Here is a 16,473-nt window from a genome sequence, read left to right as displayed (position 1 = left end):
CATATTTTCTCTTCAAATAAAGATATGCAGCCATGCTTACATAAACAATCTAGAAACTAAAATAAACGTAAGTGGTTCATTTGCATTTAATATCCATAGTCTTTCTATTACAATGATCATTAAGCAGTATAGACAAAATTCTTGTTTAAGATAAAGAAAATTTATTGATTTTGAACCAGGAATTATTGTTTTGATAAACTTTTATTTTTCTTCTTTGTTTTTCTCTTTAGGTGTGAAAAGATTTTGTCGCGATATTAAAATGATGCTTGGTTTTGAACCAGGGATGTATTTCAAGATGTGTTGGATATTCCTATCCCCTGCAGCCATGATGGTAAAACACATTTATCCATTGTTCATTTAGGAAAGTAAAACTGCTGATAATAGATAGCATCTTTAAAAGCCAGTAAAATGAGTGTTGGTCATGTAAATCTCATCAAGTGCAGTTGTCATTTCAATTTCTACTTTTTTGGAATTATTCCTTTTAAACAATCTTTATATGGTAAGAGTTGTATTTTTGTACATGGGAATCAACATAGTAATGAAATAAGAAGCCATCACGAAAAAAAATTACAATTTTTTAGTGGATGCACTGTTTTATCTATTAATTAAAGTGAACTGTATTTGACTCAGACCAGTTTACAACTCTTCCGCATTAGACTAAAGTAAACAAAACACATCAAGACCAAATAATGCAAATTCATGTGAGAAAAAAAGAATGAGTAATCACCATGAGAATTAAAGCTCCATTTTATGCAGGGGATGAGTAAAAACAGTGGAAATAGTATAGGTAAGACTGGGAACTTGCTGCACATAAAGCCACAGAGAAAAATAAACTTGGTAGCAGAAGATAATTCCTTAAAAGATTTTGTGTCAAATGACAGAGTGGTAAAGCACTGCATGCCAGTTCTCTAGCTGAAGGTGAAGAGCATGACTTCAAACAGCAGGGGTCTTGCTGGGCCAAGGTGATGTAGTTATACACCTGAATCACAAATAAGGGAAACCCACAGGTGTGTTGCATCTAGATTTCAGTGTGGCTTTTGATAATAGATACATTGATTTATTCTGTTCTCCATTTTTACTAACTTGTACACTCCATCTGGTTTCAAAACTATTTTTCATCAGAGATCTATTAACTTCAGATATCCCTTTTCAGTGGTTAGCACAACCTATGCAACGATGCACATGGGGTTGTTGAATAAAACTATACATTTATTAACACTGATAATATGCAGGTATAAAAGCTGCACAGTTATTGACAATATTAAAATTGTGTACAGTGCATGCATATTAAAGAGTGAGACAGATCAACATACATTTTTAAAATGAATGCAAGATATTACACTATATAGTTCTTGTACTCTTTGGCAATATAGTTGTTTAGCTAAAGAAACATTTGTATTCAAGACAATACAAAACTGATAAAGTAAAAATTAGTAGTAGTTGGACATATCTGAATAGGGGGAGGGATGTAACAATGTTAATATTGCTATACATAGCAGCTGTAAAAGTAAAAAAAAAGATACTTGACAAAGAGCAGTTAGCACCGAGTATATCCATCAATTTATATGACATTTTGTTTACCTATTTGTTGACCTGGTAAACCGACTGGGCATAATTGCCCCTTTTCAAGGATGACCCAGAGGCATTATCTGGTAAAATGTCTTGCTGAGAGTTACATACTAGGCAAATGAATGTAGAAGAAATAAAACCCTGTACCCTTAGCACAGGAAGCAGATTATTAGCAGCTCAAGAGTTTTTGTCCTCTGTGCTAATTGTTAGACACTGAGAGAATAGATGAATAAATCAAGACTTATTTTAAAGCAGTTAGTTAAGTAATTTTAGAGCAAGAACTGTTTCACATCTTGCATAATTTTAATTTATTTAAGAAATGTTTGCAGCTGTTATCTAAACATACAGCAGGAAGGGGAGAGTCTCATATTTTTGTCACATATACAGAATATGTTGTCATCAAAATTATTTTGATTTACAGAACTTAAAAGACCAAACAGGTATATGGAATCCGAATAGATTTGTAATGGCTAGGATATTTTTTCAGGTTTATAAACAATGTTAACAATTATTTGTAGATGAGTCTATGTGCAAGCATTTTTGGAGTTTGACCCCCATCTGTTTTCTTTAGCATTTTATAGTTGTGGAATTTGCTTGGAAGGTTGCTAGTGTACTTGTCTACTTTATAAAAACCTTGGTCCAACCTATTTTTAATACTAGTAAAAAGTGGTAATGCATGCAGAGAGGGCTTGGCAACAGAAATGAGTGAGCAGTTAATAGTAAAGATAATATTCCAAACGATACAGCTTTACTTTGTCTAACATTTCAGGCTTTTGTTTGATTAACTAATATGGCGGTACGATTTAAAATATGGCAGGTCAATAATAATTCCTTGCAATTTGGTTAGAGATGATTGAAATGCTAAGGGGTGCTATTCTGATCTAGGGTGTCAGCAGGTATGTTCAATGTACACTATATTGTATACTTGGCTAGCCAAGGGGTAGCAAAAATGTAAAGGAAAAAGAGATAAAAGTCCTAAAATTCCTCCTGTCCCCCATTCCCTTGTCCTCTACCCACTTATCAGCTGACTGACTCTCTTGCAAGCATGGGGGTAGGGGGTGGTGACCTGACTATAGACCTGATTGGACTGCAAGGACTACTTTTTTTATTGTACTTGATTAATATTGGCTGCAGGTGTATTTGGTGGGTTGCTTAATTCCTGTTAAATGCAGCTGTAGTCAATTGGTTCTTCCCTTTCATATGTTGCTGTCAGCTGCCTGAAGTTGAGATTGGAGTTCCATATTGATCATTGCATCCAGAAAGCATCTTAATCTGGTGACTGGTCTGGTATTAGAGTCCTCCATCCATAACATGAGGAGGAGTAGCCTACATTTTTTGTTTTTCATGAGGAATTGCTGGCGCAGTGTGGCTTAACATTTATACTAAATGCTTATATGGAGTACGAGGCCAAGCTAGTCACTGTATTTTGTCAGTGTGTGCACCCCGTACACACACCTCTCAACTGTCCAGATTATTGCATACTGTCCAAATTTTTACCTCATATTTTTGGTCCATTCCTTGTATAATTTGTGATTTTCTGACAAACCACTGGGGACTGAAGTGACAAAATAGTGACAGACATTTGAGTTGCAGACTTCATATCCCTCTGAAAATACGTGATAACACAAAACCTGTTTTTCTTGAGACTTTCTAGGTTTATATGATCAATATTTAAAAAGTATCCCTATTTTTGGGTCATTGTCCCACTATTATTTTAGGCTTTGTCCATATTTCTTGTGCAAAGTGGTTGACAGGTATGTCCGTATGGCGTATGTCCTTAAACTCCTGAAATTTGGTTGGGTGCATGCTTGCTGCACCAAGTGATTTGCATTCATGTTATAGTTACTAGTGCTACCTTGCTTGCCCTGCCTGGATTGTTGCATCTCTCGGGTGAATTTGAAGTGCACTGGTCAGAAAGACAAGGAGCTTCTATTTTTTTTATGCAGTGTGGATTAATCAGGTTTGGGTAACAACCAGAGAGCAGTAAGTAAGAAGTGTGTGTGTGTGTGTGTGTGTGTGTGTGTGTGTGTGTGTGTGTGTGTGTGTGTGTGTGTGTGTGTGTGTGGTTGGTGGAATAACTGGATCTGTGTTACCATACATTTACTTTCTGTGTGTGTGTGTGTGTGTGTGTGTGTGTGTGTGTGTGTAGTTGCTGAAATAATTGGGTTTGTGTTAGCATGCATTCTCTGAAGGGTATGAAGTTTGGATTCTGGAAAAAGCCAAGCATAACGGGGTGCAAAACTAGGGACAGATTTTAAATATTGCTGTTGTAAACTTAAAGTTGTTGGAATAACTGCATCTGTGTTAACATGCATTTTGTGTGTTTGTGAGACAGAGAGAACACAAAGACCCAATAATAGAGACAGATTTTAAATATTACTCTTATAAACTTAGAAATTCGCCGTAATAACTGGATTTGTGTTAACATAGACCCAAAAATTGGGATTGAATATAAATATTGCTGTTATATACTTAAGTTGCCAGAATAACTGGGTCTGTGTTAGCATGCATTTTCTGTGTGTGTGTGTGTGTGTGTGTGTGTGTGTGTGTGTGTGTGTGTGTGTGTGTGTGTGTGTGTGTGTGTGTGTGTGTGTGTGTGTGTGTGTGTGTGTGTGTGTGTGTGTGTGTGTGTGTGTTACCATCAGGTTGATAGATGATGATGTAGATGTTGAACACAAACTAAACACAAATAGGGTATAACTGAGAACAAAGTAACAACAATTCTAGCAACCAGCAAAGATGACACTCCAGCTTTATTCTTAGAAGAACAAAATCCAATGACTAAGCGCTTTCGCCAATCATTTGGCTTCATCAGAGACTCTGATGAAGCCAAATCATTGGTGAAAGCGCTTAGTCATTGGATTTTGTTCTTCTAAGAATAAAGCTGGAGTGTCATCTTTGCTGGTTGCCGGAATTCTTGTTATGATGTAGATGTTAACTCAGAAATTTAAGATCCTTTTTCAAATTATAGCATTTAGTGAAGCTTAATATGTTGAATTATTTGGTTGTGAGAAAACTAGGAATGGTGAAATTAATTACAAATGCAAAAGCAAAGACTACATGCCTTTGTAAAGTCGTAGCCGCGGTGGTACAGCGGTAGCATTGCTGCCTCACAGTAAGAGGTTTTCATGTTCGATTCTCGGCTGGAGTTCCTTCTGTGTGGAGTCTGCATGTCCTCCCCATGGTTGAGTGACCTCTGAAAGACATGCACAAATGGGCGTGCCTTTGCTGAAGGTTGAGCATCAGGCTGGCAACTCGGCACCATAAAAATCTACTGCCAATCATTAGCAGACTGGAGTTCAAAAAGACAAACAACAACATGCCTTAGAAAAGTCACTCCTTCATAGATACACAGCCATAACAATAATATGATGGATCTGAAAGTCTGACTGATGCTATGCCAGTAATAGTAGCACAGGGACAGAACCACCATAGAGGAATAATTAAGCTGAATGGAAAGTTTAAGCTAAAGTGATTAAATCAGAGAGTTATCCATTGCCTACACCTAAATTAAGACTTTATTAAGTGTACACAGTTTGGAGACTGTTTTATTTAGATTTATAATCCAGAAACCCTTGTTTGTTTCTAGTACTGAATATCACAAAAATGAAACTACAGATTGCTTAGTCTTTAGTTTTGCACTTCATCAGAACTAGAGGTATCCCAAAAGTTGTTGCATAAGTAATTGAAAGCATGGAAGGTGTTGCAAACATAATTGAAGATCTTTTAGTGTGCAGGGTAGACACAAGAACAGCATGCATAACAAGAGAAATATGCAAACGCTAAGTAGATTCAGACAGCATCTCTATGTGAAATGTGAAATATAAAGTTAATGTGAAATGTCTGAAATACACGGTCATATTCTATCAACAGTCTAGCATAACATTAAGGCTGTACCACTCCTGTGGCTTCTCAAAAACTCTAGACACACAGTTCATCTCTATAAAGATTTTATTAGAGGATAATATACGTTTTTGTTGCTATCTTAATGTAAATCTTTTTCTTAAATCACTGTTGAATCTGCTCTTCACAAATGCAATTTTCTCTGTAAATAACTTGCAGAAACAAGTATAGAACTTAAGAAGGTAGATTTGGATTTACCTTTACTTTCTTATTAAACAATATGAACTTGTTTATTAGTGTGGTTTCTACATTAGGGTATATTTTCGCATATTATTGGTTGATTGTAAAGTCTTTTATTTGTAATTATTAGTTGTACACTTAATAAAGTCTTAATTTAGGTGTAGGCAATGGGTGACTCTCTGATTTAATCATGCTGCCTCGTGGTTTTGGCGTCTTTTCAGGCTTGCTAGTTGTTCCTGAAGCACCTACCAAGGGGAGAAAATGCTGAGAGAAGAAAAGGAGCCACTTTTGTGATTTTAAGTATTTTCTTCTGATTTTATGTTAAGGTTTACTGCTTTGCCGCCTACTTTTTGGCATTTTCCGGCTTGCTAAAGTTTATATCTGTAACAGTAACAGTACTTGGAACACATCTAGAGCCTGTTTACTGCATTTCCTGTGTTGCACTTAATTTAAAATTGTTTTTTTTTTCTTTAAAAACTGCATTTTACTTGATTTTGGCCTAGCACTCAAGTGTGGGGTCATTTATTGCACTGTTGTGATTATTTTGCTGCTTGTGTATCTCTGCTACCTTTAAACTACAACAAAAAGAAAAAAAAAAATCTTGCTTTGTTCCCACTTTCTTAAAGTTAAGAAAGTTCAGTTACAGATTTGCTGTTCTGAACTGTTTGGAAGTTTCTAGAAGGCCAGTGCTTGCTTGGGCTAAAGGGAAGTCTCTGTGTTCAACAGTGGGAGTGGTTAACACTGAACAGCCTGCCTGTCCCTGGAGGAGTGGTTACTACCTAGAAGCTGTAGTTTTATTGGCCATTTTGGGTCAATTCTAAACTCCTTGATCTCTCTCTCTTAAAAACCTACAACTCTCTTTTTGCATGTTTTTGCGCATTGAGTAGCGTCGGGCAGTGCCGCCTAAACAGGTTTAAAGTATTCCAGGCTCCACAAAGTCTGCTCTTCACTTTTTCCCTTAGAACTGTTCAAACTCTCAAAGTAATCACTCTATTCTCTTTCTAAGGCCCTGCACTTGCTCAGCTCTTATAAGGAAACACTAACTAACTAAAGCACTACACCCTCCTTGACTTCTCATAAGTATTAGGTTCCCGATTGGTCCTTCCTGATCAAGTGAAAAATCAGTTCCCTTCCCTAATCTGATCAGTAAAAAAACAGATCCCTATACAAATCTGGTATGTCCAAGGGTCAGTTTCAAGGTTACTCTCCAGTCCAGCTGGTGAATCTGGGAATTTTGAGGCAATGTTACAATTGCCTTATGTACACAGACAACCCTCTCCCCCTTCCAACAAACTGTAATACATGTGAGAGATACAGTTATACAGCCAAACTGGAGGCAGAGCTCTCTCAACCCAAGATTGGCACAGTCAGTCAGGAGGAAAAGGTAACCACCCACACAACAAATCCAGTCTCACACAGACCTATTGCATCTGCATACCCAACACATAAACACACAAAAACATACTCGGAGGCTCTAAATAAAAATCTGCCTAAACAGCAAAGACCTCCTAAGCAGATATCTAAGCAACAGCCACCCCTCAACAATACCCACAAATCACATATCTCACAAAATCAGTGTGCCTCACAGTCACAGCCCTTAAGGCCAAACAACACACCAAATACACTTGTTATAGGGAACTCTATTGTCCGGCACACTGATGTCCCGCTCACCAGACTGAACAAGGAGAAGGTCACTGTAAGCTGCCTGTCGGGTGCCAGGATCTGCCACATAACGCAAGCACTCAGGTCACTCCAAAGCAAGTACAAGTATGACTCCGTCATTGTCCATGCTGGTGTGAATGACCCGAGTCATACCTCCCTGAACTACATGAAAAGAGACATAGAGGAGCTCTCTGACCATGTAGCCCAGGCTGGTATGACCCTGACCTTGAGTAGCATCTTGCCCTCACCAAGAATGATGCCACAGTATAAAGACAAAATGATCAGTTTCAACAATTGGCTAAAGTATTGGTGTCATTCAAAGGGGATCCAATGTCTGTCAGCCTGGGATGACATGCTCGACAAGCCACGTTGCTTCGCTAGGGACGGCTTGCACCTGTCACCCTTAGGCTTTCGTATACTGGCCAAGGCTCTTGCCACCTCCATAGTGCCTTTTTTAGGCAAGGCTCAAAGGACAAACCCACCTCCATAGACAACCCAAGGATAAAAAAACTAAAGGTAATGCTACTCAGTGCCAGAAGTCTAAACCTCAAGATGCATGCACTCGAGGCTCTCCTCAGTATGGAGAAAATCAATGTCTGTGCAGTAACAGAAACCTGGTTCAAGGCTCCTGAGAGCACCCCAGCACTACAAGGTTATAACTCATACCATGCATTTCAGCCCCAACACTCGGACCAAAGCACAAAAGGAGGGGGAGTATCTATATTCATCAAAGATACCTACACCTCCAGGTTAGTGGCACTGCACAAAGCATCGGAAACCATCCATGTGCAACTAACAGTGGGCAAAACTGCCTTTCAGTTTGTAGCCTGCTACAGAACACCCTCCCTATTACAGGAACCCTATTTGGCATTCCTGAGAACACTGGAGAATATGAAGGTCTCTCCAAACACTATGTTATTGGGTGACTTCAACTACCCAAACATTGACTGGGAAAACTACTCAAGCCCTAACACCCTCACCCAACGGTTCCTTAAATTTATAAACTCTAACACAATGGAACAACTGGTCACCACTCCCACAAGAGGGAACAACATATTGGACCTGGTCATCACTAACATGGGGACTCTATGTTCCACACCAGAGGTAAACCCCTCATTGGTAAGATCAGACCATAAACAAATTTCCCTGGACATCCATATCCCGTCCCCACCCCCAGCCAAGGAAATCACTGTAAAGAATTTCTCAAAAGCCAACTTTGCACTTCTCAAGACTGAGGTGGAATCCTTCAAAGCCCCTGGGCCAGAGGATAATACAGCCCAATCCGCATAATCCTTTACAAATGCATTCTATGAGCACTTGCAGGAATGCATGGATCATGCTATCCCAAATAAAACCAAAACTCACTCCTCCAAAAACAGGAGACCGGTCTGGTGGTCCCCGGCCATAAATAAGCTATACAACAGAAGGAGGAAGCTACTACATGACAGAGCAAAATCCCAAAAAGGGAAGGCATCTCTGATAAGTATTAGCAAGAAACCTCAATCCCTCATAAAATCATCCAAGGCCAGTTTTGAAAGAAAAATTGCCCTAGACACTAATGATAATCACAAGGCATTCTTTAGTTATGTCGGAAACTCCCAGTTATGCTCTGAATTGTTGCATAACGGTACAAAATATACCGAACCTACAGACATAGCCAACATCCTGGCAGACAGATTCAGCGCAAACATCTCCCCCCCTTCCCCCCCAAAGGAGCAAATGCCTATCCCAACTAAATGTAACCTCCCTGACATCACAGATGCACAGGTGAAAGCTGCCCTCTCCAAAGCAAAAAACACAGCATCTATGGGACCGAACGGTGTCCCAGGCTGTGTCTTACATGAGCTCCAAGAAGAACTGAACCCTCACATTAAGTCACTGTTCAAACTTAGCCTTACTACAGGATATGTACCCAAAGAATGGCGTACAGCTACAGTGGTCCCGCTCCACAAAGGTGGTTTCACAACGGACCCCGGAAACTATTGCCCCATAAGCCTGACTAGTCTGGTCTGTAAAGCTATGGAGCGTATTATCATGGAACTCATAAACAAAGACATTGGGAGCCTCCAGACACTGGACCCTACCCAATTTGGCTTTGTTAAGGGCAGATCTTGCCTCTTAAACCTAGTTGATTTCTTTGAAACAGTTACCAAAGCCATAGATGAGGGCAAGGTAGTCCACACAGCTTCCCTGAACCTCGCAAAAGCCTTCAACACAATACCCCACTCGGGCATCATAAATAAGCTTACCAGCTTAAATATCAAACACTATATCACAAGATGGGTTGCAAACTGGCTCAGAAATAGAACCCACATGGTCAGAATCGCAGGTGCCATGTCCGAATCCAAACCAGTTACAAGTGGCGTCCCACAGGGCTCAGTTCTGGGACCTCTCTTGTTCGGTATATACTTCTCTGAGGTTCAGGCTAACATGGGGGGATTATGGCTGACAAAAGTTCGCAGATGACTGCAAACTGGGGGCCATAATCGAATCTCCAGCTGACACAAGCATCCTCCAAAAGGATCTCACAGAGACGGATGCTTGGTGCCAGAGCCATGGCCTCAAGCTAAATGCTAAAAAGTGCATAGTCATCCCCTTTGGGAAAAACAAGGTGCCCACAAATTACCACATAGGTGGTAATCCATTAAGTACGGAAGAAGTAATTAGAGATTTGGGGACTAACGTAGATAGTAATCTCTCCTTTGATAATCACGTTGCCAAAGTGGTTAGAAAGACCTTCTATATAGCCCACCTTATTACAAAAGGGTTCACATCTAGATCAAGATAGGTCATTGTGCCCCTCTACTCGTCACTCATCAGGCCCATAATTGAATACAATGCCCCTTTTGGGATGTACCTTACCCAACACCTGCAGCAACTGGAGACACCCCAAAAGTACCTCACCAAGAGGATCATGGGCTACAAGCAGATGTCCTATGCAGCTCGACTAAAGAAACTCCAGCTCTACTCAGTTGCTTACCGCCTATTCAGAGGCGATCTATGCCTGACGTACAAAGCCATGTCAAACCCAGAATTAATGGACATGCTCCACCTCAAAAAATCCAAGTCCCTTAGAGCTACATGCTCCAGGGACCTAAACCTCAGCACAAAAATAAATAAGACATGCTGGAGGGACAGATTCATTTACTAGAGGCTCCCCTCACTCTGGAATAGAATCCCAGTTCATGTTAGACATAGCCCCTCGCCGACCCTCTTCAAGCGAAATCTGGACGCGTGGATGGGAAATCGCAAATTCACCCCTGGGATCTCTTCTGTGTCCCTGCTAGACAGAGGCACAGTAAACTAATCTTAAAAGGGTACCTTCTGTGACCTACTTTACAGAGGCACAGTAGGCTAATCTAATAGGGAGGTGGAAGCCAAATACACTCTGGCTAGGCTTATAAATGCCCTAGGGCAGATAGCCTAATATCTACCTATGAACCTATGGTATTACTAGCGTGATCCTGGATATTCATATATGCATTACTGTGTAAGCACATGCTGCGAGTCTATGTTTATGACATGAGTCATGAAGGGGAAATGGCATGTCAGTAAATGGAATGGGATATAAGTGGCCAGCAGCACTGCCATTGCCCCATTATAGGAAATAGGTTATCAGCAAAAATAGAGTAAACTAATCATCGTTATAGTATTACATGTATAGTGCTTCCGATACTGCACATTGCAGTCAGAGTCGCACTGTAATGCAACTAAAAGGCATCTGATATCCAGTCAACATCTGGAAGTATACAAGGAACAACATCTCCATGAACCACTTGAAATGTTTTGTGAATTATGGTAAAGTGTCCATTTTCTGACAGTGCTATTGTGGCCAAATGTTTTGTTATAACTAATTCTATGAGCATTTTGAAACTTTACGAAAAGTATCAAAGGCTGATGAAACAACAGTTAAGGTACTCTGTTTTAAATAAATCATATTCTGGCTGTCAAAAAAAGAAATCAAAAATAATATACTACTAAAGAACCCAAGTTTCTATGTTTCTTTAATTTATAGCATACTATCATATGTACTAATAAATATTAAACATATAAGCCCTGGCTAGAAACTGATTTTTGTGACACAGTAGGACTTCCTTCATCTTATTGACACTTAAAAATGTATTATTCAGTTTGTACATCATTCACCAACCTCCTCCTCTGTTTGTTGTATATGTTCAGAAAAAAATCATCTTCAGAGTTTTAATAGCATAAAAATAAATATCCAGAATATTCCATAAGGCACCTCTAACTTTGGCTTTTGCTGTCTTCTCTGTCTGACCTCCCAGCTCCCTCTGGCTGCTGTTTTGATCCATTCATTCCCTTCCACATGACAGGCCTATAGCCCACTCACTTCCTTAAGGGAAAGGGGCAAGGTAAACACTAGTGGAACAGTTATCCACTCATCAACCAGGGTTCTCTCTTTATGGGTCTAACTACCAACACAGGCCCCAAATGCATTTTTCTACTTCGACAAGCAATGGATGTAGTATGGGAACTGTGACTACTTTCAGAGGGTGATAAAACCACAATAATAAAAAATACCTATTTGTTAACTAGCTAGGCCAGTGGACACAAAGTCCCTTTTCAGGGGCAACTCAGCAGCAATGTCTGGTTAAGTGACTTGCTCAAGGTCACACAGTAGGCAATGGAGGACTGAGGGAATCAAACTCTGTACCACAGGAAATACAGCTCACAAGCTTAACCTCTATATCAACTTGCAATTAGCTGGCCCATTTAGAATGGATACACTATGCATGTTTTTGCACATCTCCACTGATGGAATCAGTGCACTGTGTGTGTTCCACCCCTCCAAGCAGGATTAGCTATTCTGCTTCTCTTTATTCCACCCAGCTGCTGAAGATGACTGAGCTGTTAACCAAATCTGGATTAGCTGGGCTCTGGTCAGAATTTTATACCCCTACTGCAGTTCCATAAAGGGCAGCACAGCTGGAGGGGCACATCAGTTGCTGCAAATGATATTATTAGCAGCATAAAATTACCTACATTCTTTTATTCCTGTTCAGACTTAACCAGATCTGCAAGTTAATATAGGCAGACTGCAGCATGATCAGAAAATATATAATTATCTTAAATCCACTGGTGTCACCAAGATGCAGAAGTCCAAAAGAACAATTGTGTTGTCACTGCTAGTAGTAGTATAGAAAGTGAAAATTAAAACTTTAATTTAAAAAAATCATTCCAAACTCTACACAGGAGCATCACGACAAGAGACAGGGTACCATTAGTTATATGAATGTTATCAAAATGTACGCAGGAGGTGCATCTACCCCACTAAATATTGGTGTTAAATCCACACTCTGCCTAGCATAAGGCCATCTATAGATCTTGCAACTTGCTAGATGGTTGCTAACATAAAGTCATAAAAACATCATATTGTTTATATTGACTTTATTTTAGTGAAACAAAATATTATGGACCTAAATATTCTGAACTTTCCTTAGTTTTATTTTCTACTTTTACTTTTCTTCTCCACTATGGCTAACTATTGTCAAATGTACACAAGTAGCATCATTTGCTTTTATTTACTACTCCCTGGTTAATTAATGATCGGATATAGGTTAATAGGATTATATCTGTTGCTAGAGATTAGTAATACAGCATAATCAAGAACCGATTTGGCTCTCTAATCACCCTGAACTATATTTAGTTACCAGATTAATTCAGATTCAAATAGACTAAATATTGATACAAAATATAAATCCTACATGGGGCATCTCTTTCATCCTGTGTGTCACTCTTCTAGGTTCATTCCTGTCTCTTGCTCACTTACAATATTTACAAAAAATAACTAGAACACAAGATATTTGATGTTGCCTTCTAGCAGAAAAATACATTTATCAGCTGTTAGGATTTCTAGAGAGTTGTTTTAGCCATGATAGGGTGCTTTGATTTTGGATAACATGCCCCTGGATTAATGTTAAAAGACATCCAGGATTTAGCGTTGTTGAAGCTGTCCTGCACAGCACCTTGGAATGAGCAGAGTACAAAGGAATACTTTGTATACTGTGCTGGGAAATCCAAACCTGTGAGTTTGGGACACAATGTTCCTATGTGCATAAGAAATATTACACTACTGATGATGAAGAACAGACAGTAAAACAAATCTATTCAACAACAGCAAAAAAGCACAATATGTACTTAACCACTGTTTATTCCATCATACATATGTTTAACACCTTAGCTAATACCTTTGCAGAGTGAAAACTAAAACAAGAACATACTGGTGATATTAAGACTAAATGATGAGAGAGTCCTATAAGTGGTACATGCATGGAAAAAACATCAGGCTAGATTACAAGATTTTAAAGCTAGTGTTTTAGAACAAAGTTTACTTAAGGATGGGGTGCTGATAAAACAATGTTTACTGAAGAAAGAGCCTCAATTTATTTTAAAATGTAATACACTTAAACCTGATTTGAAGGCAAAATGTTGTTTTAAAAATTGTTTATGATTTTTATTGGCTAATTGTATTGTCATGTGATTTGTTTACATTATTCAACTTTCTAAGGTTTTGTTTCAGTTTCTTACCAAGTGAAAGTATTAGCCAAGGAGCTAAGTATAAGTATTATGAATTAAAAAGCAGTTAAGTACATTTTTTTTGTCGTATTGAATCTTATTTGCTCTGTTGTTGTGTAACAGGTATACAAATTTGTTTTTTGTAGAATAAGACAACCTTTTAAATATGTTATTGTACTGTAGGATCATATTTAATCCATAATGGCACTTCATTATATCCAACAATTTTGCCTTGTTATATTCCAAAGTTTCTGTGAAGAAGATATCAGATCAGATTGCTATATACAACAGAATACCATACAATACAAAACCAATACAATGCAATGATAGCATGACAGCATCACCCCTAAAAAGTATATACTGCATGCTTAAAACTTGAGAGATCCCCATTAGTTTTAACAGGGGTTGGCAAGGAATTTCAATTGTACACCATACTTTCAGAGAATCAGTGAATCAATTATAACCCTCATTTCCCTATAACACTCATAGAATTGACTTGTTTTTTTTACCAAACACTAAGGCCTTCATTTTCATTTTGAGCTTGTTCATTCTGTCTTTTAATAAAATCCACATTTCAAATGCAGTTTTGCCTTCAAATAAGGTGTCCCACTGTGCTATACTTAGATAATCCCTACCATTAATATAACCATTTATTAAAATCAACATTTTTCTGTTATCCCATGGCTCGTGTGTACTACATGTAACGTGTATGTATTGTGACAATGACATCAGAATGACTACTTTGTACATTGATGGTAAGTTTATTACATTCATCTGTTTACAAACATTCTAGAGCACATAGGCTATCCAATATGCTTTTATGTCCTAGTCACCTTATTGAATACCTATATAACTAATTTGTGTGCTGCAACAGGTAGCACACTCATCTTTGGTGCACAGGACAGTACATTCTATTCCCACACCGGGTAGATGGACTGCTGCTTTTGCAGTGCAGCATAAGAAGGGAGCTGTATTCCTAGGTGTGTTGTCCGTCAGTGAGATGAGACATTAAACAGAGGTCCCATGTGCTTGAGTTGGTAGTAGTTAAGGTAGATGTAAAAGATCCCATGGCACATACTGAAAAGAGAAAGGGAAGTTTCCAAATGTCCTGGCCAAAATTGTCCTTAATAGTATAAATGCCACTAGCCTAGTCGGACTCACCCAGTCAACAAGGAATAAAATAAACAAAAAAGATTACCCTCAGCTAAGAAAATGCTACAGGAAGCATTATTATTACTGTTATATGTGTGGTCTGTCAGCCTCTTCTTTACATTTTGGAAGGTTCAAACCTCCTACAAATATGCCAATGTTCGCATTTGCAATGTGTATATATATATATATATATATATATATATATATATATATATATATAAATCAATGATTTCATATATATATATATATATATATATATATATATATATATATACATATATATAGTGCCTTCTGTGTGGAGTCGGGTTTCCTCCGGGTGCTCCGGTTTCCTCTCACATGCCAAAGACATGCTGTAGGTGGATTGGACACTCTAAATTGGCCCTAGGTGTGAGTGCATGCATGTGTGTGCCTTCTGTGGAAGGTTGGGCACCGGGCTGGCAACTCGACACCCTAAAACTCCACTGCCAATCATGAGCGGACAGGTGATCCGCTGTGGTGACCCCTAACTGGGAAAAGCCGAAAGAAGAAGAAGATATATATATATATATATATATATATATATAAATCAATGATTTCATCTATATGGTTACTCTAGGATTATGTTGATAAGGCTTCAAAAGTAAATTGAGATCAGTTTGTTTTAATTTATAGATAAAGAGCATGTCTGGGGAATTGTGGGTAAGAAGAGAGTGAAGCATGTTATACTTCCAATGATAGCGAGAGGCTACTCTGCAGGTATGGTTGTATAGTTCTTAACTGAATTTTCTAATCAAGTCCTGCTATTGCAGGACATTAGCACTGGTCAATTGCTAGGAGTTTCCCCACACTAAAAATGGTCCAGGATTAAGAGAAAGGGTGAGTTGTTTGAAAAGCATGTGCAAATTTAAGTTTCCTTAACTTCATCCAGCTGCTGTTCTAAACTAATCCAGCTTTAATAATGAACAGTTCACCGGGTCAGCTATTTTGTGACTCACTTAACTTTTTTGAAACTGTTTCTTTGTCAGTATCTGCAATTTGTGTATTCTTATATTGCTTTCTAAAAATCTGTAATTTTTTCTTCATGAAGGAATAACTTTTTCCTTTCTGCACACTTTACTTTAGTTATACTTACACCCACTGGATTCTTCATTTTCTTTTTGGGGACAGATTTTATTATTGTCACAGAATCAAGGTTAAATAAATCTATGTTTTTGTTTATACCTGTCATAAGATATCGCTGGTGCTCTTTTCTGCTTGTTGACTGCCCTGCATCATTTTGTCATTGGAAGATGCACTTCCAAAAATCTGAAACCCGTTGACTAGTTTGTCATTCATTTTATCTTACCTCTTTATCAAAATCACTACGTTCATATATTCTAGCCAACTTACTCTAACAAAAATAGTCATTATCAAAAATCACATTTCTCCATTTACCCAGTACATTTGCTTATTCAAGACCACTTTGTTCTTCTTACTTACCAACTTGCTGTG

The 16,473-nt window shown here is 38.4% G+C and overlaps 1 protein-coding gene across 1 annotated transcript in view; it reads left to right on the top strand.

Moving 5' to 3' along the window:
* The window catches only part of SLC6A7 (solute carrier family 6 member 7), a 1,098,089-nt gene that overhangs the window by 1,013,612 nt on the left and 68,004 nt on the right, over positions 1-16,473 (top strand). The window contains exon 12 of the mRNA XM_044069564.1: positions 231-331. Coding sequence (XP_043925499.1) covers positions 231-331 — 101 coding nt within the window. The remainder of the gene's footprint in view (positions 1-230; positions 332-16,473) is intronic.

This window comes from Protopterus annectens, chromosome 4.part0 (genome assembly GCF_019279795.1).
Source record: "Protopterus annectens isolate FY-2018-M chromosome 4.part0, PAN1.0, whole genome shotgun sequence".
NCBI lineage: Eukaryota > Metazoa > Chordata > Ceratodontiformes > Protopteridae > Protopterus > Protopterus annectens.
Note: the sequence above shows the minus strand (reverse complement) of the source record. Positions and strands in the feature narration are given on the sequence as shown.